Raw genomic sequence first — 27,134 nt, 5'->3', positions numbered from 1 at the left:
GATCCTTGAGTTAGAGGCAAACAATTATTGAGGATGAAGAATGGGAAGAGGCGACCCTGACGTGCAGAGGACTTTACTGGGGAGCTCAACCTTGCAGATGAATTCAGATGAGTCTTGTCTTTGTCCCGTCCACCTCATTGTCCAAACATGTCCACTTAAACCTTTTTTTTTTTTTTTTTTTTTAACAACACCCCTATCGATGTCTTTAACGCGGTCTTCGTCCTCTCTCTCTGTCATTTTGGCCACGTTACAGATGCAGCTCAACACACCAAAACTTGCAGAAATTCAAAATGTCCAGGTAGTTTCAGTGACTTTAGAGTTACAGAGATTCTGATATTCTGAAAGTTCACTGTTGTAGAAAAAGTAACCAATGACATCGCGCATTTTAGTGTGCAGTTTCAGCACTGCGGTTCCGTGCATATGAGGAAAGATTTAACAAGCACGGCTGGCCCCACTGCACCCCCCCATTTTTGTCAAACGGATTTATGCTGATCTCAGAAATGGTCCTAAAACCCAGAAAAACTCAGACTCCACGGATCCACAGAAGATTCTCATCCCTGCAGCAGATTTATGTTTTGGGGTCAACGTCTCGCGATGTGTGTGAAAGCAGGCAGTTTGGTCGGGGTTCAGATGGACGTTTGGTGACGTCTGCCCTGGGTAGACGGCGATGAGGCTTACTTACTGGACGTGTCTGGTGTCGGGCAGATCTCGGTGGAAGCCCAGTCTGGATGATATGAGCACGTTGAAGGCGTGTCTGTGATAACCTGTGTCCCTGACCGCCTGGTCTGCCTCATTATAAATCATACCTGTCAACAGACGGACAGCGTCAGGTCTCAGTTGGACAAACTTACAGTCCTTGTTGTGAGACAACTCCACTTACCCATCTCTGGTGAGAGCTCTGCCCCCTTGTGGCCTGGCTGAGACTGTAGCCCCACCCGCTGCTCAGGGGTGCCTTTGGTGATTGGCAGGCTGTGCAGAGACTGGGGCATCCTGCCATGGCCAGGCTCCGCCCCCAGGGAGAAGTAGAGGAAGAGGAGGAAGGACCAGGTTGCCGAGGTGACAAGGCAACCATAGCAGAAGTACCGCAGCGTGATACTGGCCATGGTGGCTGAGTTAGCATCGCTTTACATTACACTGAGAGAGAGAGAGAGAGAGGTCTGTGGTGTCGACAACATCCTAAATGAAATGATCAAATCCACAGATCCCAAATTCCAACTGGCCACATTAAAGCTCTTTAACGTTGTCCTGAGCTCTTCCCCAATATTTGGACCCAAGAACTGATAAACTTGAACCTAATAATGACTGTGGAGTCTGTGTCAACAGCTTCTTCTGCCTGATCATCAACCACAGACTCCTACACTTCCTGACTGAAAACACGCCCTGAACAATCTCAAGCACATTTTCCGATCTATTTACCCACCAAAAAAATCTCCAAAATCTTTCATTTTTTTATTGGGTCAGGTCAGTTTTTCCACCACAGTCTTTTCACACAACTTGTATTGTGCTACCAACCTTTAATCCAAAAAACAAACATTGTGGCTCAGAAAAGAACACAGTAAAGGAAATGAAAATTGAAAGAACTCAAAGATAATAATGATTCTTGGTATCAATTCAAACGGAACAAAAGGAGTATTTATGGCACAAACCTGTTCAATCCTCACTCACTCCTGAGTTTTCTTAGTTTTGTCAGGAGTTTTGGACCTGTTGATGATCTCTGTTTTCAAATTCTTGTTGGCATCGTTTAACCTTTGTGCAGCTTCGTTCCTGCAGCGGTCGCTTCATCACAATTTTCAAACTGTTGAAAAATTTGAACGAAGGGTAACGGTCCATATTTTGTTTTGCTGTCGTTCTTGACGGTTTCTTATTGTTTGCTTAGTTTTTGTAACGTTAGCCTTTCGTTTGACTTCGTTCAACTAGCTGAATGTTTTCACACAGTACAAAAGCCGGTTTTCGAGCGCTTTTGTGGAGGAGCTGCGTGTGATGTGGCGAGAGCTGCCAATCATGTCGTGGTGCTGGCCAGCCAGGAAGAATTTGTCAGCCTCTTCACCAGCGCACGGCAGCCCGTGATAGTGGTGTTGGCCAGCGCTGTGTACATGAGGAGAGAGTTACTGCACAAAAAGTCAGCCTGGAGCTGCAGCATTTTGTCCATGAGCTCTGAGGGCTTGCTGTCGTCCAGCCTCTGCAGACAGACAAGCCTGATGCCTCTTTCAGGGTCTGGAGCGTGACTGAGAGCAAGACAGGGGGGGAGGGGGGGGGGGGGCGGAGGAGGAGGAGTGGACAGCTAGAGTGTGCCAAGGAAAGGAAAGTGAAACGTATTCAGAAAGTTTTTCATTTAACCCTTTAGCATCATCACATTTTCAGTAGAATGTTGGAGATACTTCCCCTCGAACTGCCACCTTATCGCGGTGGGGGAGTTTGTGTACCCGGAAGATCCTAGAAGCTACGTTGTCGGGAGCTTTGTGCCCCTGGTAGGGCCTCTCATGGCAAACAGGTCCTAGGGGACAGGTCAGACGAAGGGCAGTTCAGAAGCTCCCATGACCAGTATAATATCAAGGACCGAGACGTCGCCCAGTACGGCAGAGCCGGGGCCCCACCCTGGAGCCAGGTCTGGGGTTGGGGCTCGCGGGTGCCTGGTGGTTCAGGCCTCAGGCCACGGGGCCCGGCTGGGCCTGGCTGGGCCCAGCCCGAAAGAGTGACGTGGGCCCGCCCTCCTGTGGGTTCAGCAGCTGCAGAGGGGGCCATGGGGGTCGGGTGCAAAGAGGATTGGGTGGCGGTCGAGGGCGGGTGGCCTGGCGGCCCAGTCCGCGCTCACAGCCTCTGGCTGTCGGGACGTGGAATGTCACCTCACGAGCCTGAGCTTGTGAGGGAGGTTGAGAGGTACCAACTAGAGATAGTCGGGCTCACCTCCACGCACAGCTTGAGCTCTGGTACCCAACTCCTGGAGAGCGGCTAGGCACTCCACTTTTCTGGCATTGCCCACAGGGAGAGGCGGTGGGCGGGGGTAGCACTGCTCACTGCTCCCCAGCTCAGTCGCCATGTGTTGGAGTTCACCTCGGTGAACCAGTCTGTTTCAAGTCCTCAATCATAGTTCCAGTCCCCAAGAAACCACGCGTCACTGGACTTAATGACTACAGGCCTGTGGCTCTCACGTCTGTAGTCATGAAGACCTTCGAATGCTTGGTTTTATCCCACCTGAAGTCCATCACCGACCCCCTCCTGGACCCCCTGCAGTTTGCCTACAGAGCCAATAGGTCTGTAGATGATGCCATAAACCTGGCCCTGCATTCCATCCTGCAGCACCTGGACTCCCCAGGAACCTACGCTAGGATCCTGTTTATGGACTTCAGCTCTGCATTCAACACCATCCTTCCAGCTTTGCTCCAGGACAGGTTTTCTCTGCTCCACGTGCCCAAATCCACCTGCAGGTGGATCACAGACTTCCTGACGGACCGGAGTCAGCATGTGAGGCTGGAAAAAAATGTCTCGAACACTCGGGCTCTCAGCACAGGATCTCCACAGGGCTGTGCCCTTTCCCCTCTGCTCTTCTCCCTCTACACTAACTGCTGCACCTCCAGCCACGACTCTGTAAAGCTCATCAAGTTTGCGGACGACACCACCCTCATCGGACTCATTTCGGATGGGGATGAGTCTGCCTACAGGAGGGAGGTGGAGCGGCTGGTGACCTGGTGCAGCAGCAACAACTTGGAGCTCAATGCCCAGAAAACAGTGGAGATGATCGTGGACTTCAGGAAAGCCACAGCCCCCCCGCCCTCCCTCGCCCTCACCAACAGCCCCATCACCACTGTGGTCTGTCACCGCTTCCTCGGCACCACCATCACCCAGGACCTCAAGTGGGAGTCAACCATCAGCTCCCTCATCAAGAAGGCCCAGCAGAGGATGTACTTCCTGCGGCAGCTGAAGGCCAAGCTGCCTGTCCAGCTGATGATGCAGTTCTACACGGCCATCATCAAGTCCATCCTCTGCTCCTCCATCACGGTGTGGTACGCCGGGGCCACAGCCAGGGACAGACACAGACTGCAGCGCATTGTGGCCTCTGCTGAGAAGGTGATTGGTTGTAGCCTTCCATCTCTCCACGACCTGCACGTCTCCAGGACTCTGGGCCGAGCAGGTCGGATCACAGCTGACCCTTTTCACCCTGCACACGGTCTATTCAAACCACTCCCCTCGGGCAGGAGGCTACGGTCCATCCGGATCAGAACCTCCCGCCATAAGAACAGTTTCTTCCCCTCTGCCGTTAGACTCATGAACACCTCATAACTCAGTCACCTCAAGCTTAACTCTGTCACTTTATCATTTTATCACGGGTCACTTTAGACAATGTACTTAAGTGCACTCCTCCCACTGCACTGTTTTTTCTGTTTTTCTGTTGCACACAGCCTTTCATATTTCTTTTTTTTTATCTTATATTTTATCTTATTTTGACAAATATGTTATTTTTTATCTTAGCATTTTATCTCTTCTTAATGTTGCACCATTGTACCGAAGCAAATTCCTAGTCTGTGAATCCTGTTCACTGGCAATGGCAATAAACGTCTTCTGATTCTGAGAGGATCGCGTCCCTATGCCTTCGAGTTGGGGACAGGTCTCTCACTGTTGTCTCGGCCTACGGGCTGAGCGGCAGTGCAGACTACCCAACTTTCTTGGAGTCCCTGGGAGAGGTACTAGATAGTGCTCTGACATCCACATGGGTGGCGACAGTGAGACCTGAAGGGGGTGATTGGGAAGCACGGCCTCCCCGATCTGAACCCAAGTGGTGTTCAGTTGTTGGACTTCTGTGCTAGCCACAGTTTGTCCATCACAAACACCATGTTCGAGCACAAGGGTGTCCATAAGTGCACGTGGCACCAGGACACCCTGAGCCAGAGGTCGATGATCGACTTTGTAGTCGTATCATCTGACCTTCGGCCATGTGTCTCGGACACTCTGGTGAAGAGAGGGGCTGAGCTGTCGACTGATCACCACCTGGTGGTGAGTTGGATCCGCTGGGAGGGGAGAAAGCCGTCAGACCTGGCAGGCCCACACATATCATGAGGGTCTGCTGGGAACGACTGGCGGAACCCTCTGCCAGCGAGGTCTTCAACTCCGACCTCCAGGAGAGCTTCTCCCAGATCCCGGGGGAGGTTGGAGACATGGAGTCCGAGTGGACCATGTTCTCCTCCTCCATTGTTGATGCGGCCGCTCGCAGGTGAGGTCGCAGGGTCTCTGGTGCTTGTCGCGGTGGCAATCCCCGAACCTGGTGGTGGACGCCGGAAGTAAGAGATGCCGTCAAGCTAAAGAAGCAGTCCTACGGTGCCTCTGGACTGGCAGACCGGCGTGGTGGTCCCTCTGTTTAAGAAGGGGGACTGGAGAGTGTGTTCCAACTACAGGGGGATCACACTCCTCAGCGTCCCCAGGAAGGTCTATCCAGAGTACTGGAAAGGAGAATTCAAGCGATAGTCGACCCTCAGATTCAGGAGGAGCAGTGTGGTTTTTGTCCTGGTCGCAGCACACTGGACCAGCTCTACATCCTCCATCGGGTGCTTGAGGGTTCATGGGAGTTCGCCCAACCAGTCCACATGTGTTTTGTGGATCTGGAGAAGGCGTTCAACCATGTCCCTCGAGGCACCCTGTGGGGGGTGCTCTGGGAGTACGGGGTCCTTTGTTAAGGGCTATCCGGTCCCTGTACGACCGCAGCAGGAGCTTGGTTCGCAGTGCCGGTAGTAAGTCAAACCTGTTTCCAGCGCATGTCGGCCTCCGCCAGGGCTGCCCTTTGTCACCGGTTCTGTTCATTAATTTTACGGAAAGAAATTCTCGGCGCAGTCAGGGTGTAGAGGGGGTCCAGTTTGGGAACCACAGAATCTCGTTTCTGATGTTTGCGGACGATGTGGTTCTGTTGGCTTCGTCAAATCAGGACCTTCAGCGTGCACTGGAGCAGTTTGCAGCCGAGTGTGAAGTGTCCGGGATGAAGATCAGCACCTCCAAATCCAAGGCCATGGTTCTCAACTGGAAAAAGGTGCTTTGCCCTCTTCAGGTTGGTGGAGTGTCCTTGCCTCAAGTGGTGGAGTTTAAGTATCTCAGGGTCTTGTTCACGAGAGAGGGATGGATGAAGCGTGACAACAGACAGATTGGTGCAGCATCAGAAGTGATGCAGTTGTGTATCGGACCGTCGTGGTGAAGAGAGAGCTGAGCAGGGGGGCAAAGCTCTCGATTTACCGATTGATCTACGTTCCGATCCTCACCTATGGTCACAAGATTTGGCTCATGACCGAAAGAACAAGATCGTGAGTACAAGCGGCCTAGATGAGTTTCCTCCGCAGGGTGGCTGAGTGCTCCCTTAGAGATAGGGTGAGGAGCTCGGTCACTCAGGAGGAGCTCGGAGTCGAGCAGCTGCTCCTCCATGTCGAAAGGAGCCAGTTGAGGTGGCTCGGGCATCTTTTTCGGATGCCCCCTGGATGCCTCGCTGGAGAAGTGTTCTGGGCACGTCCCATCAGGAGGAGGCCCCAGGGAAGACCCAGGACAAGCTGGAGGGACTACATCTCGCAGCTGGCTTGGGAACGCCTTGGGGTTCCCCCGGAGGAGGTGTGTGTGGATCGGGAGGTCTGGGCGGCTTTGCTTGAGCTGCTGCCCCTGCGACCCGACTCCGGATAAAGCGGAAGAAAATGGATGGATGGATATTCGGATCAGATGTAATTTCCTAATTTAAGGCCTGCAGAAGAAAATGGATGGAGGAATGGATGTTGGAGATATCACAGCGATTAGAGTTTTGGTATTTGAGAGATTTGAGAAATATTTGGCATGTTTGCAGTGTGTATAATTTTGGTGGTGTATTTAGCGTCTGTGGTGAGTAGGGGTGGTGGCCAAGTGGTTAATGCACTTGGTTTCAGTTCAGAAGGTTCCGGGTTCCTGCCACATTTCTCCATGTAATGTGGAGTTGCATCAGGAAGGGCATCCGGCATAAAACCTGTGCCAATTCAACATGCAGATCCACCTTGTATTTGCTGTGGCGACCCCGAGTGCAAAAACAAGGGAGCAGCTGAAGGGACTTACTATTTAGCGTCTGTGGTGTGGTGGTGTTTTTTTTTTGTTTTTTTTGTAAAAATGAGGCGTCTTATGAATGTTGAATAAGCACTTCAGTTTTTTTGTGTGTGTTTTAATTGGAGCAAGACTGAGCGCAGTGTGTCGTCAGACAGTGAGGATTCTGACGATGAAGAAGATGATCTCTCTTTTCTTCTGGATGAGGAACTAGAGCAGGTGGATCCACCCTCCACGGTGGGTCGGATCACGTGTTTCTGTTTGCAGCTGAGCTCCATCCCAGCACCGAGTCCTGGACCTCAGAGATGCAGACACACACTGCTCCAGCTGTGGCTCCAGGCGCGTTTCATTTAAAGCGTCGAGATCAACATTAGCTTTGGCTTCATTTCGTTCCTCTTTTGTCCCTTTTGCACTCTTGATTCACAGGCTATTTGGTAATAAAGCTCGTTCCTCCACCTTTTCTCAACGAACTGTGACTTTTTTTTAACTTTTTTCCCTTTGTTCAGGAAATCGTTGCGTGATGTGCGACAGGGCCATAATTTAGTTGATAAACCTCAGCAGAACACTAACGTCACATATTTTTTTCATTCATTCCCCTCAGACAAATTTTTGTCTGTTGCTCAAACTCAATCTTTGACAGGGCCTTGAAAGTGAATCTAACCAAGACAAAAATGATGATATTCCAAAAAAGGACTCAACCTCCAGTCACACAAATATCATTTCTTCCTGGATCAGACGGTCCTAGAAAACACAAAAAAGTAACCAACCTCAGAATAAACATCAGCACCACAGACAACTTCAACAAAGCTGTAAATGACCTGAGAGACGAGACAAGAAGGGCTTTTTATGACATCAAAAAGAACATCAAACTAGACGTCCCAATTCAAATCTGGCTCCAAATATTGGACTCCGTCATAGAACCCATGTCTCTTTATGGTTGTGAGGTCTGAACCCGCTCGCCAACCAAGACTTAGCAAAATGGGACAAACACCAAACTGAGACTCTGCATGCAGAATTCTATAAATCCATCCTCCACGTCCAACAGAAAACACAGAACAACACACACAGAGCAGGATTAGGACGATACCCACTAAATATTAAAGTTCAAAAGAGAGCCATTAAATTTGATGAGCACCTTAAAAACAGTGACCCCAGTATGCTGGATAACAAAGTCCTGATCCACAGAGAGACTGTAGAGAGACGCCCCCTCAGCCCTCTGGTTCTGGAACTCTCTACACAAACACAAACCCTGTTAGACTAAACCAAATTATAAGAAAATTAAAAGAAAACTATGTGACGCATTGGAAAAAAAAAACAACCAAAACCCCGTTTGTCCCTAAACAGACAGAACTCAGTGGCAGAATACCTGAGCACTGTGACCAACCCAAAGCTCAGGAAATCCTTGACCACGTACAGACTCGGTGAGCACAGCCTGGCCATGGAGAAAGGCCGCCACAGACAGACCTGGCTCCCCAGAGAAGACAGACTGTTACAGACCCACTGCTCACAACACCAGGTGGAGAGCGAGCTGCACTTCCTGACCACCTGCCCGCTGCACCAAAGAGACACGAACAGAGACACAGATCACAAACACCCAAACAGACTCTGAGAGCAACATCGACAAACTTCACTATCTGTTGGCTGAAGGACAACAAACACAGCAGCAAGGTTTGAGACACGAAAAGAAGGAACAACGGACACAAACCACCGTAAACCCAAAACAGGACATTAAACTGATACGTCACTTTATCTACGTATCATATAACACAGTTTATAGGACAGAATATTTTTACACAGAAAACACAATTTTTACTGTTATTTCAATCTCACATCTCATGTTTACACATTTATTTACTGTAGAATATTAACTGTATGTACATCTACTTCATTTGTATTTTTTGTTCTACGTAACACTTGCTTTGACAATGTAAACGTGTGTTTCCCATGTCAATAAAACTCCACTGAAATTGAAAATTGAGAGACAGGAGAGAGAGAGAGAGAGAGAGAGAGAGAGACAGGGAGTACAGGGAAAGAGAGTGTGAGAATCCCACATTATGACTTTAAATGAGTGTTTTGTCCTCACATTTCCTCTCAGATGCTGTGATGAAGACGGGTTCTGGTTTTCTGGTTAAATCTTAGCGTCTTCATGCAGTCTGTCCTTCTGCGGTAGGTTGTTTTATTTCCTCTTCCAGCAGCAGAACCAGGAATATCTAAACCAAATAACAATAATAATTTAAAAAAGAATGCCCAGAGTGAGCCGAGACCACGGTTGTGTGCCTCTCAGACACAGAAACAGACCCTGAAGCTCTGACAGTCCTGGACTCAAACACTAAAATGGACTACGTGGTCTTTGACCGGATTACAGGAAGTGGTTTGGGTGCTTTATGAGCCAGTCTTGGTGCTAAACTGGACGTCTGTTACTCATTGATCTGGACACTCAGCAGGTTCACAAACACAAAGAACCAGCGCAGTCATGGGTCCACGTCAATGACTGAGACCACTTACAAACCTTCTCAAAAGTGGGCCAGACCCAAACGTCTGTCTCAAAGACCTCCGAGATCTCATTTGTGTTTCAGTATCAGCCCAAAGGAACTGGACTGAAACAGGAACTCGAACTCCCCTCAACCACTCTGTTACCCCCTGACTGAAGGGTCAAAGGTCACAGCAGAATAAGAACTGTCAGCGCAAAGTGCTGATGCAGCATCCACAACCACAGGGACACAGTTACCAACATCTTACTTTACAGTCAGAGAGGAAAAAAAAAAAAAAAACAAAAAACAGTTTATGGAGTCATGAGGGCAAAGGTTAGAACTGTTTGATGATGCTGATATCTGCAGGAGAATGAAGGTTCAAGTCTGTAGGGTCCTGGTGCTTCATGCTTGGTGGTCAGATGGACTTGAACCAGTGACCTAAAGACACAATTGGATGTCTTTGGTCCCAGGTCTCTGTGGAGGATCTTTTGTTCCTGCTGGACTGACTTTGTGTCCAATGAACGGTTACTTGAGGCGGGCTTACAATGTGCGATTTTTGGCCCTTTTTCAGCTGATTTTTCACTCGTGCGAAAAATTTTTGGATCGCGCCGAGTTTCAGCTTAATCGTGTGTCCTGCATCGTGCAGTCTACATGGAGTAACGAGCTGCGTTTAACATCTCACGACCACCTCACGATCAGGAATCGTATGGTCCGATGAAAATCAAACCTGTTTGATATTTTGGTCTGCCGTCGTGGCTCGTGAGGGTTCTGCGCTGTTGAAGCAGCGCTACAAGCGTGTACGCGCTGATTACCTCGCGCACTGTGCGTGAGCAAACACCGGAGACAGCAAACAGTGATCTCATGTAAAGTCTTGTCTTTTTTTTGCGTTCCCTCGCAATAACCTAATATCATATTAAAGTTCATGCCTATCAGCGCACACAGTGAGTGGAATCAGGCGGTGGGAGACAGAACGTATATGCGCACGCGCACACACACACACACACACAGCAGACAACAACAGGATTTACGACAGATGAGAGTTGCTGCACTTTGCACAGCTGTATGACTCCGTATGAAATATAGTTTATTTATACAACAGTGTAAGTAGCAACACCTGTTATGAATGTTTGTTTTCTTTTTTACCGTCCTCTCATGGATCATGTTGCTGTCAGCTGTGTGTGCGCATGCGCGCATATACGTTCAGTCTCCCCCACCTGATTTCACTCACTGTGCGTGCTGATAGGCATGAAATAAAATTTTTTTAAAGAAAAAAAAAAAGCTTCCGACATGTGGTGTTTGAACGTACAATGTGAGCAGTCAGATCGCATCAGAGCATCGGGCCGTACAGTGTGAGAACATGAATCGTGCGCTCTGAACTTTTAAACCCTGCAGTTTTGTTGCACAGTTTGAGCTGGAGCCAAGTACAAGGATTGAAAATATCGTACAGTGTAAACTGAAAAACGAAACACTCGAAGCGAAACACTCAGTGCGAGTCTGAGCAAAACACAGACGTAAGAGTGGACAGAGAATGTTGTCAGTGTGGCCGTGGATGGAGCTGTAGCTGTGTGAGGGGCTCCCCTCACACCGGACAGAGAGAGACAGCAGCCGGCCGCTGGGCGAATAGTCCCTCCACATGTTGAGCGGACCGTGTGTTTAGGCATGAGCCAGTATGAGATTTGGACGCTATGATAACTGTGGGCAAAAATGCTGCGGTTTCACGGTATTATGTATAGCTTTAAAATGTGCTTTAACAACATTATGGCTATTTGCATATGAAGCACGCGTGATTCAGGCGCACTAAAGAACCATTAAAGCAAGAACAAACAGACTGAAAAACAGTTCCTACACAACTGCTGTTAGAGTTTTGAATGGAACCAAACAGCCAGGTCACATGACACCCTGGGAATGAGGAAAATATATGTTTCTGTGCAATATCCACTGCCACTGAAATACCCACAGTTTTGTATGTATTTTTCTCTTTTTTTATATGCAATCTCTTTTTTGTTACTATGTTCTTATATATTTTTTATTTTTTAATTTGCACTCTGGACACACCTCTTTCATTTGGTTAAATTTTATGTTTATTTTTAGTTTTTTTACTCCAGACCTTTTAAGTCTGTGTGTGGTTTACTCATTTTTATATTTGCACTGAAAGGCTGCACCTTACCTTTCGTTGTACTGGTTACAATGACAATAAAGAAGCTATATCTGTAAAAAACATATTTGAATGCACATGTGCCCAAATGTTTCTGCACTGGTTTTCATTCAGAACAATTACACAAATAAACTATTTACCCACCAAGCAGCCACCCACCACGCACGGTGCCAGCCTCCAGCCTGATGCGCATTCATGCATCACATAGGGTTTGAACACTGACGGAATGAAAATGTTTCCTATTAACAAAAACAAATTAATCATGTGATGCGCCTTTATATCAACATGTGTGCAGTCAATAGATCTGATCACATTCGAGAAACCGGTTCTCGCTGTAAATCGTGCTTTAATGTTGGAATTGATGTACCTGGGTGACATGATTGTGTTCCACACAGCTGGCTCGGCTCAAGGTTGACTGGCACACTCCTGCCGATCAGCCAGCTCCCGCTGGAATACCCATTTCTAGGAAGCCCAGCATGGTCAGCACCTGTGTGGGCACAAACAGCCCCTGGCTCCTCACCGTATTGCGCTCTGGGCAGGCCGCAGTTCTGTGCGTGACTCCAGTAACAGTGGCCTTGGTAAACAAAATCGGCTTATGAGCCAATTATTGTCATTTGGAAGTAAAACACGCTCATGTCAGATTGCACCATTTACAAGGTCCTCTAACAACATTAAGGCAGCCACTATTAATGCCATTTTACGCATCACTTTGTTCATGTTTTTATATCCACCCATATAATTGCAAACATGTGGGTGTGTAAAGTATTCATCAGTATGTTTTTGATGTGCACATCACTCTGATGACTTCATGTTTTCACTCTATTAACAGTTCCCAGCATCACCTCTACGTGTCGGCAGAGGAACAATAGCTGTATAAACGTGTGTACACCAGCTAGGATTTTTGCCTGATGCATTTCCACGGTCATGTCACTTTATAAACATCTCAATGTTAGCATGGAGACAGACATTTTTGTGTGTATGCACGCTTTGTACATTGGGATGGGTATCGAAAACCGGTTCCTGTTAAGAATCGATAAGAAATTATTTGATCCACCGACGTCAATAGCCTTTTTGCTTAACAATTCCCTTATCAGTTCTTCAGTTCACATTACGCCAGCGCTAGCTGGTGGTCAGAAATAGCTCTGACCACTCAACATGATGAAAACAAGTTTGTTTTTGTGTCTCACTCTATGCTGATGAAATGAGATTAGCTGCATAATCAATGGGTCTGAGTCCAATGATTTACCCAGACTGACAACAAATATGTATACTTTTATGCATTTTTTTAATTGAATTTTTGTGGTTTGTTGAGGTATTTAGTGAATGAAGAAATGCGCTGTGACCTCAAAACTGTCAACGCGGGGTGTGGTGTGGCACAGAAGGTGGTAGGACAAATCAAATCAATTTTATTTATATAGCGCCAAATCACAACAAACAGTTGCCCCAAGGCGCTTTATATTGTAAGGCAAAGCCATACAATAATTACGGAAAAAACCCCAACGGTCAAAACGACCCCCCTGTGAGCAAGCACTTGGCAACAGTGGGAAGGAAAAACTCCCTTTTAACAGGAAGAAACCTCCAGCAGAACCAGGCTCAGGGAGGGGCAGTCTTCTGCTGGGACTGGTTGGGGCTGAGGGAGAGAACCAGGAAAAAGACATGCTGTGGAGGGGAGCAGAGATCGATCACTAATGATTAAATGCAGAGTGGTGCATACAGAGCAAAAAGAGAAAGAAACACTCAATGCATTATGGGAACCCCCCAGCAGTCTAAGTCTATAGCAGCATAACTAAGGGATGGTTCAGGGTCACCTGATCCAGCCCTAACTATAAGCTTTAGCAAAAAGGAAAGTTTTAAGCCTAATCTTAAAAGTAGAGAGGGTGTCTGTCTCCCTGATCTGAATTGGGAGCTGGTTCCACAGGAGAGGAGCCTGAAAGCTGAAGGCTCTGCCTCCCATTCTACTCTTACAAATCCTAGGAACTACAAGTAAGCCTGCAGTCTGAGAGTGAAGCGCTCTATTGGGGTGATATGGTACTATGAGGTCCCTAAGATAAGAAAGGACCTGACTATTCAAAACCTTATAAGTAAGAAGAATAATTTTAAATTCTATTCTAGAATTAACAGGAAGCCAATGAAGAGAGGCCAATATGGGTGAGATATGCTCTCTCCTTCTAGTCCCCGTCAGCAGCATTTTGAATTAACTGAAGGCTTTTCAGGGAACTTTTAGGACAACCTGATAATAATGAATTACAATAGTCCAGCCTAGAGGAAATAAATGCATGAATTAGTTTTTCAGCATCACTCTGAGACAAGACCTTTCTAATTTTAGAGATATTGCGTAAATGCAAAAAAGCAGTCCTACATATTTGTTTAATATGCGCTTTGAAAGACATATCTTGATCAAAAATGACTCCAAGATTTCTCACAGTATTACTAGAGGTCAGGGTAATGCCATCCAGAGTAAGGATCTGGTTAGACACCATGTTTCTAAGATTTGTGGGGCCAAGTACAATAACTTCAGTTTTATCTGAGTTTAAAAGCAGGAAATTAGAGGTCATCCATGTCCTTACGTCTGTAAGACAATCCTGCAGTTTAGCTAATTGGTGTGTGTTCTCTGGCTTCATGGATAGATAAAGCTGGGTATCATCTGCGTAACAATGAAAATTTAAGCAATGCCGTCTAATAATACTGCCTAAGGGAAGCATGTATAAAGTGAATAAAATTGGTCCTAGCACAGAACCTTGTGGAACTCCATAATTAACCTCAGTCTGTGAAGAAGATTCCCCATTTACATGAACAAATTGTAATCTATTAGATAAATATGATTCAAACCACCGCAGCGCAGTGCCTTTAATACCTATGGCATGCTCTAATCTCTGTAATAAAATTTTATGGTCAACAGTATCAAAAGCAGCACTGAGGTCTAACAGAACAAGCACAGAGATGAGTCCCACTGTCTGAGGCCATAAGAAGATCATTTGTAACCTTCACTAATGCTGTTTCTGTACTATGATGAATTCTAAAACCTGACTGAAACTCTTCAAATAGACCATTCCTCTGCAGATGATCAGTTAGCTGTTTAACAACTACCCTTTCAAGAATTTTGAGAGAAAAGGAAGGTTGGAGATTGGCCTATAATTAGCTAAGATAGCTGGGTCAAGTGATGGCTTTTTAAGTAATGGTTTAATTACTGCCACCTTAAAAGCCTGTGGTACATAGCCAACTAATAAAGATAGATTGATCATATTTAAGATCGAAGCATTAAATAATGGTAGGGCTTCCTTGAGCAGCCTGGTAGGAATGGGGTTTAATAGACATGTTGATGGTTTGGATGAAGTAACTAATGAAAATAACTCAGACAGAACAATCTGAGAGAAAGAGTCTAACCAAATACCGGCATCACTGAAAGCAGCCAAAGATAACGATACGTCTTTGGGATGGTTATGAGTCATTTTTTCTCTAATAGTTAAAATTTTATTAGCAAAGAAAGTCATGAAGTCATTACTAGATAAAGTTAAAGGAATACTTGGCTCAATAGAGCTCTGACTCTTTGTCAGCCTGGCTACAGTGCTGAAAAGAAACCTGGGGTTGTTCTTATTTTCTTCAATTAGTGATGAGTAGTAAGATGTCCTAGCTTTACGGAGGGCTTTTTTATAGAGCAACAGACTCTTTTTCCAGGCTAAGTGAAGATCTTCTAAATTAGTGAGACGCCATTTCCTCTCCAACTTACGGGTTATCTGCTTTAAGCTGCGAGTTTGTGAGTTATACCACGGAAGTCAGGCACTTCTGATTTAAAGCTCTCTTTTTCAGAGGAGCTACAGCATCCAAAGTTGTCTTCAATGAGGATGTAAAACTATTGACGAGATACTCATCTCACTTACAGAGTTTAGGTAGCTACTCTGCACTGTTTGGTATATGGCATTAGAGAACATAAAGAAGGAACATATCCTTAAACCTAGTTACAGCGCTTTCTGAAAGACTTCTAGTGTAAGAAACTTACAAACTTGAGTGGAAATAGCTGCCAGGAGCTCTTGCTTGCTCTACTGGTGTTGGCTCTCACTGCGGTATTGTATCACTTCCTGTTCCGGAGCACAGCGGTGTTTTTCTGATCTGTTAGCTGTTTAATCTGCGCAGTTAGATTGATCTAGTTATCTAGATTACGATTTGTTTCCCATTGTAATCTTTACGTGCCTTAACTAAAGCACTCATTCTGCTGAATCACCTCTAATTATTTACACATTATTCACTTTGCGTGTTTTTAGGAATCCGCTAGCTTAGCGTAGCTACTAGCTCTTAGCCGATTTAGCATGGCGGCTTCTCCTGTCTCTCCCGCACTTTTCTGCTCTGGGTGTGAAATGTTTAGTTATTCCTCGGCCTCCTTTAGCAGTAATGGTACTTGTAATAAGTGTAGCTTATTCGTAGCTTTGGAGGCCAGGCTGGGCGAATGGAGACTCGCTCCGCACCGTGGAAAATTCTACAGCTAGCCAGGCCCCTGTAGTCGGTGCGGACCAAGGTAGCTTAGCCGCCGTTTGTTCCCCTCTGGCAGATCCCGAGCAGCCGGGAAAGCAGGCTGACTGGGTGACTGTGAGGAGGAAGCGTAGCCCTAAACAGAAGCCCCGTGTACACCGCCAACCCGTTCACATTTCTAACCGTTTTTCCCCACTCGACGACACACCCGCCGAGGATCAAACTCTGGTTATTGGCGACTCTGTTTTGAGAAATGTGAAGTTAGCGACACCAGCAACCATAGTCAATTGTCTTCCGGGGGCCAGAGCAGGCGACATTGAAGGAAATTTGAAACTGCTGGTTAAGGCTAAGCGTAAATTTGGTAAGATTGTAATTCACGTCGGCAGTAATGACACCCGGTTACGCCAATCGGAGGTCACTAAAATTAACATTAAATCGGTGTGTAACTTTGCAAAAACAATGTCGGACTCTGTAGTTTTCTCTGGGCCCCTCCCCAATCAGACCGGGAGTGACATGTTTAGCCGCATGTTCTCCTTGAATTGCTGGCTGTCTGAGTGGTGTCCAAAAAATGAGGTGGGCTTCATAGATAATTGGCAAAGCTTCTGGGGAAACCTGGTCTTGTTAGGAGAGACGGCATCCATCCCACTTTGGATGGAGCAGCTCTCATTTCTAGAAATCTGGCTAATTTTCTTAAATCCTCCAAACCGTGACTATCCAGGGTTGGACCAGGAAGCAGAGTTGTAGTCTTACACACCTCTCTGCAGCTTCTCCTCCCCCTGCCATCCCCTCATTACCCCATCCCCGTAGAGACGGGTGCCTGCTCCCAGACTACCAATAACCAGCAAAAATCTATTTAAGCATAAAAATTCAAAAAGAAAAAATAATATAGCACCTTCTACTGCACCACAGACTAAAACAGTTAAATGTGGTCTATTAAACATTAGGTCTCTCTCTTCTAAGTCCCTGTTGGTAAATGATATAATAATTGATCAACATATTGATTTATTCTGCCTAACAGAAACCTGGTTACAGCAGGATGAATATGTTAGTTTAAATGAGTCAACACCCCCGAGTCACACTAACTGTCAGAATGCTCGTAGCACGGGCCGGGGCGGTGGATTAGCAGCAATCTTCCATTCCAGCTTATTAATTAATCAAAAACCCAGACAGAGCTTTAATTCATTTGAAAGCTTGTCTCTTAGTCTTGTCCATCCAAATTGGAAGTCCCAAAAACCAGTTTTATTTGTTATTATCTATCGTCCACCTGGTCGTTACTGTGAGTTTCTCTGTGAATTTTCAGACCTTTTGTCTGACTTAGTGCTTAGCTCAGATAAGATAATTATAGTGGGCGATTTTAACATCCACACAGATGCTGAGAATGACAGCCTCAACACTGCATTTAATCTATTATTAGACTCTATTGGCTTTGCTCAAAAGTAAATGAGTCCACCCACCACTTTAATCATATCTTAGATCTTGTTCTGACTTATGGTATGGAAATAGAAGACTTAACAGTATTCCCTGAAAACTCCCTTCTGTCTGATCATTTTTTAATAACATTTACATTTACTCTGATGGACTACCCAGCAGTGGGGAATAAGTTTCATTACACTAGAAGTCTTTCAGAAAGCACTGTAACTAGGTTTAAGGATATGATTCCTTCTTTATGTTCTCTAATGCCATATAACAACACAGTGCAGAGTAGCTACCTAAACTCTGTAAGGGAGATAGAGTATCTCGTCAATAGTTTTACATCCTCATTGAAGACAACTTTGGATGCTGTAGCTCCTCTGAAAAAGAGAGCTTTAAATCAGAAGTGTCTGACTCCATGGTATAACTCTCAAACTCGTAGCTTAAAGCAGATAACCCGTAAGTTGGAGAGGAAATGGCGTCTCACTAATTTAGAAGATCTTCACTTAGCCTGGAAAAAGAGTCTGTTGCTCTATAAAAAAGCCCTCCGTAAAGCTAGGACATCTTTCTACTCATCACTAATTGAAGAAAATAAGAACAACCCCAGGTTTCTTTTCAGCACTGTAGCCAGGCTGACAAAGAGTCAGAGCTCTATTGAGCTGAGTATTCCATTATCTTTAACTAGTAATGAGTTCATGACTTTCTTTGCTAACAAAATTTTAACTATTAGAGAAAAAATTACTCATAACCATCCCAAAGACGTATCGTTATCTTTGGCTGCTTTCAGTGATGCTTTCAGTGATTTGGTTAGACTCTTTCTCTCCGATTGTTCTGTCTGAGTTATTTTCATTAGTTACTTCATCCAAACCATCAACATGTTTATTAGACCCCATTCCTACCAGGCTGCTCAAGGAAGCCCTACCATTATTTAATGCTTCGATCTTAAATATGATCAATCTATCTTTGTTAGTTGGCTATGTACCACAGGCTTTTAAGGTGGCAGTAATTAAACCATTACTTAAAAAGCCATCACTTGACCCAGCTATCTTAGCTAATTATAGGCCAATCTCCAACCTTCCTTTTCTCTCAAAAATTCTTGAAAGGGTAGTTGTAAAACAGCTAACTGATCATCTGCAGAGGAATGGTCTATTTGAAGAGTTTCAGTCAGGTTTTAGAATTCATCATAGTACAGAAACAGCATTAGTGAAGGTTACAAATGATCTTCTTATGGCCTCGGACAGTGGACTCATCTCTGTGCTTGTTCTGTTAGACCTCAGTGCTGCTTTGATACTGTTGACCATAAAATTTTATTACAGAGATTAGAGCATGCCATAGGTATTAAAGGCACTGCGCTGCGGTGGTTTGAATCATATTTGTCTAATAGATTACAATTTGTTCATGTAAATGGGGAATCTTCTTCACAGACTAAAGTTAATTATGGAGTTCCACAAGGTTCTGTGCTAGGACCAATTTTATTCACTTTATATATGCTTCCCTTAGGCAGTATTATTAGACGGTATTGCTTAAATTTTCATTGTTACGCAGATGATACCCAGCTTTATCTATCCATGAAGCCAGAGGACACACACCAATTAGCTAAACTGCAGGATTGTCTTACAGACATAAAGACATGGATGACCTCTAATTTCCTGCTTTTAAACTCAGATAAAACTGAAGTTATTGTTCTTGGCCCCACAAATCTTAGAAACATGGTGTCTAACCAGATCCTTACTCTGGATGGCATTACCCTGACCTCTAGTAATACTGTGAGAAATCTTGGAGTCATTTTTGATCAGGATATGTCATTCAAAGCGCATATTAAACAAATATGTAGGACTGCTTTTTTGCATTTACGCAATATCTCTAAAATCAGAAAGGTCTTGTCTCAGAGTGATGCTGAAAAACTAATTCATGCATTTATTTCCTCTAGGCTGGACTATTGTAATTCATTATTATCAGGTTGTCCTAAAGTTCCCTAAAAAGCCTTCAGTTAATTCAAAATGCTGCAGCTAGAGTACTGACGGGGACTAGAAGGAGAGAGCATATCTCACCCATATTGGCCTCTCTTCATTGGCTTCCTGTTAATTCTAGAATAGAATTTAAAATTCTTCTTCTTACTTATAAGGTTTTGAATAATCAGGTCCCATCTTATCTTAGGGACCTCGTAGTACCATATCACCCCCAATAGAGCGCTTCGCTCTCAGACTGCAGGCTTACTTGTAGTTCCTAGGGTTTGTAAGAGTAGAATGGGAGGCAGAGCCTTCAGCTTTCAGGCTCCTCTCCTGTGGAACCAGCTCCCAATTCAGATCAGGGAGACAGACACCCTCTCTACTTTTAAGATTAGGCTTAAAACTTTCCTTTTTGCTAAAGCTTATAGTTAGGGCTGGATCAGGTGACCCTGAACCATCCCTTAGTTATGCTGCTATAGACGTAGACTGCTGGGGGGTTCCCATGATGCACTGTTTCTTTCCTCTTTTTGCTCTGTATGCACCACTCTGCATTTAATCATTAGTGATCGATCTCTGCTCCCCTCCACAGCATGTCTTTTTTCCTGGTTCTCTCCCTCAGCCCCAACCAGTCCCAGCAGAAGACTGCCCCTCCCTGAGCCTGGTTCTGCTGGAGGTTTCTTCCTGTTAAAAGGGAGTTTTTCCTTCCCACTGTAGCCAAGTGCTTGCTCACAGGGGGTCGTTTTGACCGTTGGGGTTTTACATCATTATTGTATGGCCTTGCCTTACAATATAAAGCGCCTGGGGCAACTGTTTGTTGTGATTTGGCGCTATATAAAAAAAAAATTGATTGATTGATTGATTGATTCCCCACTGCTGGGTAGTCCATCAGAGTAAATGTAAATGTTATTAAGAAATGATCAGACAGAAGGGAGTTTTCAGGGAATACTGTTAAGTCTTCTATTTCCATACCATAAGTCAGAACAAGATCTAAGATATGATTAACGTGGTGGGTGGACTCATTTACTTTTTGAGCAAAGCCAATTGAGTCTAATAATAGATTAAATGCAGTGTTGAGGCTGTCATTCTCAGCATCTGTGTGGATGTTAAAATTGCCCACTATAATTATCTTATCTGAGCTAAGCACTAAGTCAGACAAAAGTTCTGAAAATTCACAGAGAAACTCACAGTAACGACCAGGAGGACGATAGATAACAACAAATAAAACTGGTTTTTGGGACTTCCAATTTGGATGGACAAGACTAAGAGTCAAGCTTTCAAATGAATTAAAGCTCTGTCTGGGTTTTTGATTAATTAATAAGCTGGAATGGAAGATTGCTGCTAATCCTCCGCCTCGGCCCGTGCTACGAGCGTTCTGGCAGTTAGTGTGACTCGGGGGTGTTGACTCATTTAAACTAACATATTCATCCTGCTGTAACCAGGTTTCTGTAAGGCAGAATAAATCAATATGTTGATCAATTATTATATCATTTACTAACAGGGACTTAGAAGAGAGAGACCTAATGTTTAATAGACCACATTTAACTGTTTTAGTCTGTGGTGCAGTTGAGGGTGCTATATTATTTTTTCTTTTTGAATTTTTATGCTTAAATAGATTTTTGCTGGTTATTGGTAGTCTGGGACTAGGACACACAATGCAGACTCGCAGGCACAGGAGGAAAGGTAAAAAAGGTTTTATCAAGGTAACAGGCAATGGTACGGTACACAGGGTGGCAGTCAGCGGGGTGAGAGGCAGAACAGTAGGTCAGCAAACAGGCAGGGATCAGGATCACGGTGTGGTGGAGGATGGCAAAAACAAGCAAGGTCAAACAACAAGACTAACAGGACTGAAACAAGGATGTGAGGATGAGAAGCAAAGCGAGTTCAACAACCTGGAGGGAAGTGAGGGACTGTGAGGGCTTAAGTGCTGAAAACAAGCACAGGCTGGACAGAACTAGAACGGAACCGATGAAGACTACAGAATAAAAGGTGATACGATAAATGATAACAATGTGGCAAACTAGTAAATGGCTAACTCGAAAATAAATGATGACAAGCAAACAAAACCAGAGATTATAGAATAATAAATAACAAATGGAACTTAATGAGATAAGAAACACTAGAAGATACATAACCAAAACCTGTGACTAAGGCATAATACAATAAATGTGATAAACAGAACACAACCAAGACTAAAGCAACTAAAGGGACCAAAAATGAGAGCAAACAATAATAGATAGATAGATAAACTTTACTGATCTCACAGAGGAGAAATTCACGTTACGTCAGCTCTTAAGAAAACACACAAGGTGGGTGCAAGTAGAGGAAAATGTTCATTGAACAGCGTGTACAAGGATAAGCAATAATAATAATAATAATAATAATAATAATAATACTTGTAACAGTACAAGACATAAGAAATGAGGTAGAAATATTAGCTAGCTGCCCACCTTATCGTGGTGGGGAAGTTTGCGTATCCGGATGATCCTAAGAGCTATGTTGTCAGGGGCTTTGTGCTCCCTGTAGGGTCTCCCAAGGCAAACAGGTCCTAGGTGATGGGTCAGACTAAGGGCAGCACAGAACCTCCATGACCAGTGAAAGATCAAGGACCGAGATGTCGCCCGGTATGGCGGAGCCGGGGTCCCACCCTGGAGCCAGGCCTGGGGTTGGGGCTCGCGCACGAGCGCCTGGTGGTCGGGCCTTAGCCCATGGGGCCCAGCCCGAAGGAGCAACGTGGGCCACCCTCCTGTGGGTTCACCACCTGCAGAGAGGGCCATGGGGGTCGGGTGCAGAGAGGATTGGGTGGCGGTCGAGGGCGGTTGGCCCGGCGGCCCGGTCCATGCTCACAGCCCCTGGCTGTTGGGACATGGAATGTCACCTCACTGGGGGGCAAGGAGCTTGAGCTTGTGCGGGAGGTTGAGAGATACCGACTAGAGACAGTCGGGCTCACCTCCACGCACAGCATGGGCTCTGGTACCCAACTCCTGGAGAGGGGCTGGACGCTTCATTTTTCTGGCATTGCCCACGGGGAGAGGCGGAGAGCTGGGGTTGTATTACTTATTGCTCCCCAGCTCAGTCGCCATGTGTTGGAGTTCACTCCGGTGAAGGAGAGGGTCACGTCCCTACACCTTCGGGTCGGGGACAGGTCTCTCACCGTTGTCTAGGCCTACGGGCCGAGCGGCAGTGTAGAGTACCCGACCTTCCTGGAGTCCTTCCCTTTGTCACCGGTTCTGTTCATTATTTTTATGGACAGAATTTCTAGGCGCAGCCAGGGTGTAGAGGGGGTCTGGTTTGGGAACCACAGAATCTCGTCTCTGCTGTTTGCGGACGATGTGGTTCTGTTGGCTTCGTCAAATCAGGAGCTTCAGCGTGCACTGGGGCGGTTTGCAGCCGAGTGTGAGGCGCCCGGGATGAAGATCACCACCTCCAAATCCGAGGCTATGGTTCTCGACCGGAAAAAGGTGCTTTGCCCTCTTCAGCTCGGTGGAGTGTCCTTGCCTCAAGTGGAGGAGTTTAAGTATCTCGGGGTCTTGTTCACGAGTGAGGGACGGATGGAGCGTGAGATCGATAGACGGATCGGTGCAGCGTCTGCAGTGATGCGGTCGCTGTATTGGACCATCGTGGTGAAGAGAGAGCTGAGTAGGGGGGCAGAGCTCTCGATTTACCGATCGATCTACGTTCCGATCCTCACCTATGGTCATGAGATTTGGCTCATGACCGAAAGAACGAGATCGCGGGTACAAGCGGCCGAGATGGGTTTCCTCCACAGGGTGGCTGGGCACTCCCTTAGAGATAGGGTGAGGAGCTCGGTCACTTGGGAGGAGCTCGGAGTCGAGCCGCTGCTCCTCCACGTCGAAAGGAGTCAGTTGAGGTGGCTCGGGCATCTTTTCCGAATACCCCCTGGATGCCTCGCTGGAGAGGTGTTCCAGGCACGTCCCATTGGGAGGAGGCCCCGGGGAAGACCCAGGACACGCTGGAAGGATTATATCTCTCGGCTGGCTTGGGAACGCCTTGGGGTTCCCCCAGAGGAGCTGGGGGAGGTGTGTGTGGATCGGGAGGTCTGGGCGGCTTTGCTTGAGCTGCTTCCCCCGCGACCTGACTCCGGATAAAGCGGAAGAAAATGGATGGATGTATATATATATATATATATATATATATATATATATATATATATATATATATATATATATATATACACACACACAATAAGCAAAACTATATATGCGGCAAGCAAAAGATACACAGACTAAATCAAAGAAAACCAATTAGAACCAAAGCATGACCATGAAAACGACGTGACATGAATAAAAGCACAGAAGGCTCAGAGCATGGAAGAGGACAAAGGTCCAGAGCTGTACCAACAGGACCTAAAGGGCCGGTGTTCTGTTGAGATGAGGTGCGTCGTCGAGATGAGGTTTCTCGCGTAACTGCATATGTGTGCACTGAAAAAATTATTTGACGAAGTTCACTTATTTTGATGGGCAAATAAATGTATAAATTGTTCATCCGAACGTAGTAATGTATAAAATCTACTCACTATAAAACAATAATTATTTTTAACCTGGAGTTAGCATATTTTGACAGGCAAAATATACATATACATACATTTATGCTCCTAACGTAAAATACAGAAAATGTTTTACTTACTAGGCTATAAATACACTGAATACAATTAGTAAAAAAACAAAAAACTTTGACAGAAAAAACAAAACAAAAAAAACAAAATGCGCATGCGCAGTTGCACGTCGAGCGAGTTACATCATCTCCCCATGTGCAGTTGCGCGTGGCACCTCATCTCGACGGGTGACGTCTTCAAGTTCGGGGTAGAGTGATGTGCGCATGCATGCGCAGTAGCGCGACACCCCTCATCTCGACGTTCACCTCATCTCGACGGGACTCCGGATCATGACAAAAAAGTGCTTCTGTGATATAAACTAAACACACCCTCGTCCTGATTGTTGCAGTGCTGCCACCTACTGCGAGAGTCTGTTATAGCAGTAGTAAATCCTCTCGATGAGTCCAGTGTCTTTCACATATTTACACAGCCAACACTTCCCCCTCCCACTTTAATTTAATCTTTATTTAACCAGGTTAGTCCCATTGAGATCAATATCTCTTTTACAAGGGAGACCTGGACAATTCCAAAGTTTCCAATTCACCTAACCTGCTGATCCTATGTCTAAAAGACTTCCAACAGAAACTTCTTTCAGGTCTATTCCTCTAAATTCTGAGAGAAGCTCTTGACTTTCTTTGGAGTATTTATTACAATACACGAGGACGTCCCTAATCACCAAAACAATGTCTTAAATAAGGTCTTGACGACTCCTGGGTGAACCTGTGCCACAGATCAAGGATCCAGTGACCAATTATATTGTATTTGCAATTGCATTTTGTCTTATTTTATTTTCATATTGATTGTAATTGTTTTACTGTACGTGGTGTTTTTAAACTGTATTTTTTTTCTATTTCTTCTTCTAATTAGTGTCATTTGGTTTTCTGTGCAGTTCTTTGTGTTGGTACAATGTGCTATATAAATAAAGGTGGATTGGATTGGATTAAGAGTCAATAAAATGTTGTTGACACAGAAAACCTGTAAAGCCTACTTTTACTACACAGAAAATTCACAAGAAGTATTGATAAGGGGATCGATAAGGAATCGGATCGATAAGCGGAATTGATAATGGCATCGATATGGATAAAATCTTATCAATACCCATCCCTACCCCTGCCTGTGACTGGACGCCTGCATGGATTTCTCATCAAATTTATCTTTTGTTGTTATGTTCCATTTAGTAAAAACTTGTAAAAACCTTCTGTTAGAATGGCCTAAGCAGAGGGTCACCCCTGTGAGCCTGGTCTGCTTGAGGTTTCTTCCTCAGTGGGAGTTTTTCTTACCACTGTGGCCTGTGTTCTTGTTCGGGGGGCTCCACCCCCTGTGACCCTTAACGGGAGTCAGTGGGTATCGGACGTGATCAAAACAATAAGACATGAGACTGAACGAGTTGATTACGTGCCTTTTATCCGACACGACGACAGACGGTTCGATCCGTCGGTGATTTCTGTCAAGGTTCGAGTTTCAGCTTGTCCGATAATGGAACCACCAACTCACCTGTACGGGGCTAACGGCGGAGCTAACGGCTAACACAGCTTCATTCACTACAACAGTAAATTCAACGCTTGATGCGTTTCAGCTCCACGCATCAGTTACTTTAGTACTCACACTTGAGCTTGCTCAGCAGCACTCCGGCACCACCCATTAACGGCTCATTGAGCCGTTTGTGCTGAAAACATGAAATTAAAGCGCAGTTTCAGCATCGTCGACCTCAGAATAAAAGCCTCCGTCTGTACATCACGCTGACATGTGACATCCGGTCAGCCCTCCACAATAATCAGAATCCACAGCAATAAGGAAGTTGACTTCCGTTTGAGCTGCACTCTGTCTGTCCGGCAGATCAGAAAACACCAGCAGCCTCCAAACTTCTCTTTTTTGAAAAGACCACTTTAGTTTTTCTTTTGTCAAAATCACAACACTTTTACAGAACTGAAGGACACGCCCACATTTCACCTGACTGCAGCAGGTAGGTGGTTATTTTGGAGAAGTGGGGACAGACCAGTTTTCTGTTTGGGTGGTTGCCATCCAGGGTCTGAGACCTGGCAGTGTGTGTGTGTGTGTGTGTGTGTGTGTGTGTCCACTGGTCTTTTAGATCTGTACTAACTGGACCAGGACCAGCCGGTGGGATCAGGCGCACACAGGCCGGCCGCCATGAAACGTATTCAATAAAATGATCCTTTTTGGTCAGAAACGTAGAACTCAGTTTTTTCTGATCACACTGTAGTTTGTGAATCCATCAGTTAGTTGACAGTTTAGAGGTCAGTTTGTAAACGCCAAGTAATTATTCGTCTTTTATTTTGAAAGTGGTTTCCTTTTGGCTCTTCGTTGTGCTTCTCTTCCGGGTCGTGTTGTTGTTTTTCCTGGTACGGAGCGGTTTTGTTTTAGTGCTTTTGTGACGATTTCGGTCATTTAATCGATTGTTTTATCGGTTATTTGTCGGTTTGTTGATATTCGTGTTCTGGTGTTGCTGAATAATTTGGAGCTGCGAGCTAACGCTGAGCTAACAGCAGTGAGTAATGAACTCTTTATGAATCCTTAAAGTTAAAAGTTATTCTTCACTTTTACTGTTTATCTCTCGTTTGGCTTTATTTCTTTTGTGTGTGTGTGTGGACACGTTACAGACTTTTCGTTTACTTCATAAACGAAAAGTGGACATTTTGTACATTTAAAACTCTGATTGAATTATTTCGTGGTCCTGTAAACTGACTTTTCTTGAGGTCGGTCTTCCGGACATTTAACTTCGAGGGGCGGGTTTTCTCGGTGAAAACATCGCCGAATTCAATACAAATACATGTAATTTGGTCACTTTTTAAAGGGGTCAACTCGTCAAAAGAGTCAGTTTAATGTACAATGGTTCATTTTAGGTCAGCTTGGTGTATAAATCTCATCGTTTCAGGTGGTAGACAGAAACAAGTTAGAGACAAAAGCAAACCGGCTCATTTCAATAGAACACCATACAGATGGAGCACGTTTTCACCGAGCGGACAGTCACAGAAGTACAAATTGTTGCCTTCGGATTGGCCTCTTTGCCGAAGTGACGTGGC

The 27,134-nt window shown here is 45.3% G+C and overlaps 1 protein-coding gene across 3 annotated transcripts; it reads right to left on the bottom strand.

The window, feature by feature from the left end:
- Nucleotides 1–652: 652 nt before the first annotated feature.
- Nucleotides 653–25,834, bottom strand: LOC117506162 (polypeptide N-acetylgalactosaminyltransferase 11-like). 3 transcript variants are annotated; one of them, XM_034165666.1, is made up of 4 exons: nt 25,699–25,834; nt 9,116–9,242; nt 881–1,134; nt 653–806 (listed from the first exon to the last, which is right to left on the bottom strand). In XM_034165666.1, the coding sequence occupies exons 3-4, from the start codon at nt 1,101–1,103 to the stop codon at nt 679–681; spliced, it is 351 nt and encodes a 116-aa protein (XP_034021557.1). In that variant the 5' UTR covers nt 1,104–1,134; nt 9,116–9,242; nt 25,699–25,834; the 3' UTR covers nt 653–678. The 3 variants fall into 3 exon arrangements, with proteins under 3 accessions (XP_034021557.1, XP_034021556.1, XP_034021558.1); XM_034165665.1 differs by lacking the exon at nt 9,116–9,242 and having other exon boundaries at nt 881–1,122; nt 25,699–25,819; XM_034165667.1 differs by lacking the exon at nt 9,116–9,242 and having other exon boundaries at nt 881–1,127; nt 25,704–25,819.
- Between the last annotated feature and the right edge of the window lie 1,300 nt (nt 25,835–27,134).

This window comes from Thalassophryne amazonica, unplaced genomic scaffold (genome assembly GCF_902500255.1).
Source record: "Thalassophryne amazonica unplaced genomic scaffold, fThaAma1.1, whole genome shotgun sequence".
NCBI classification, from domain to species: domain Eukaryota; kingdom Metazoa; phylum Chordata; class Actinopteri; order Batrachoidiformes; family Batrachoididae; genus Thalassophryne; species Thalassophryne amazonica.
Note: the sequence above shows the minus strand (reverse complement) of the source record. Positions and strands in the feature narration are given on the sequence as shown.

Bases quoted from the DNA above. Each gene is read 5' to 3' on its own strand.
- LOC117506162 (XM_034165666.1), bottom strand. From the start codon at position 1,103: ATGGCCAGTATCACGCTGCGGTACTTCTGCTATGGTTGCCTTGTCACC. The intron at 807-880 runs GTAAGTGGAGTT...GTCTGTTGACAG, and splicing joins AGAGCTCTCACCAGAGATGG to GTATGATTTATAATGAGGCA.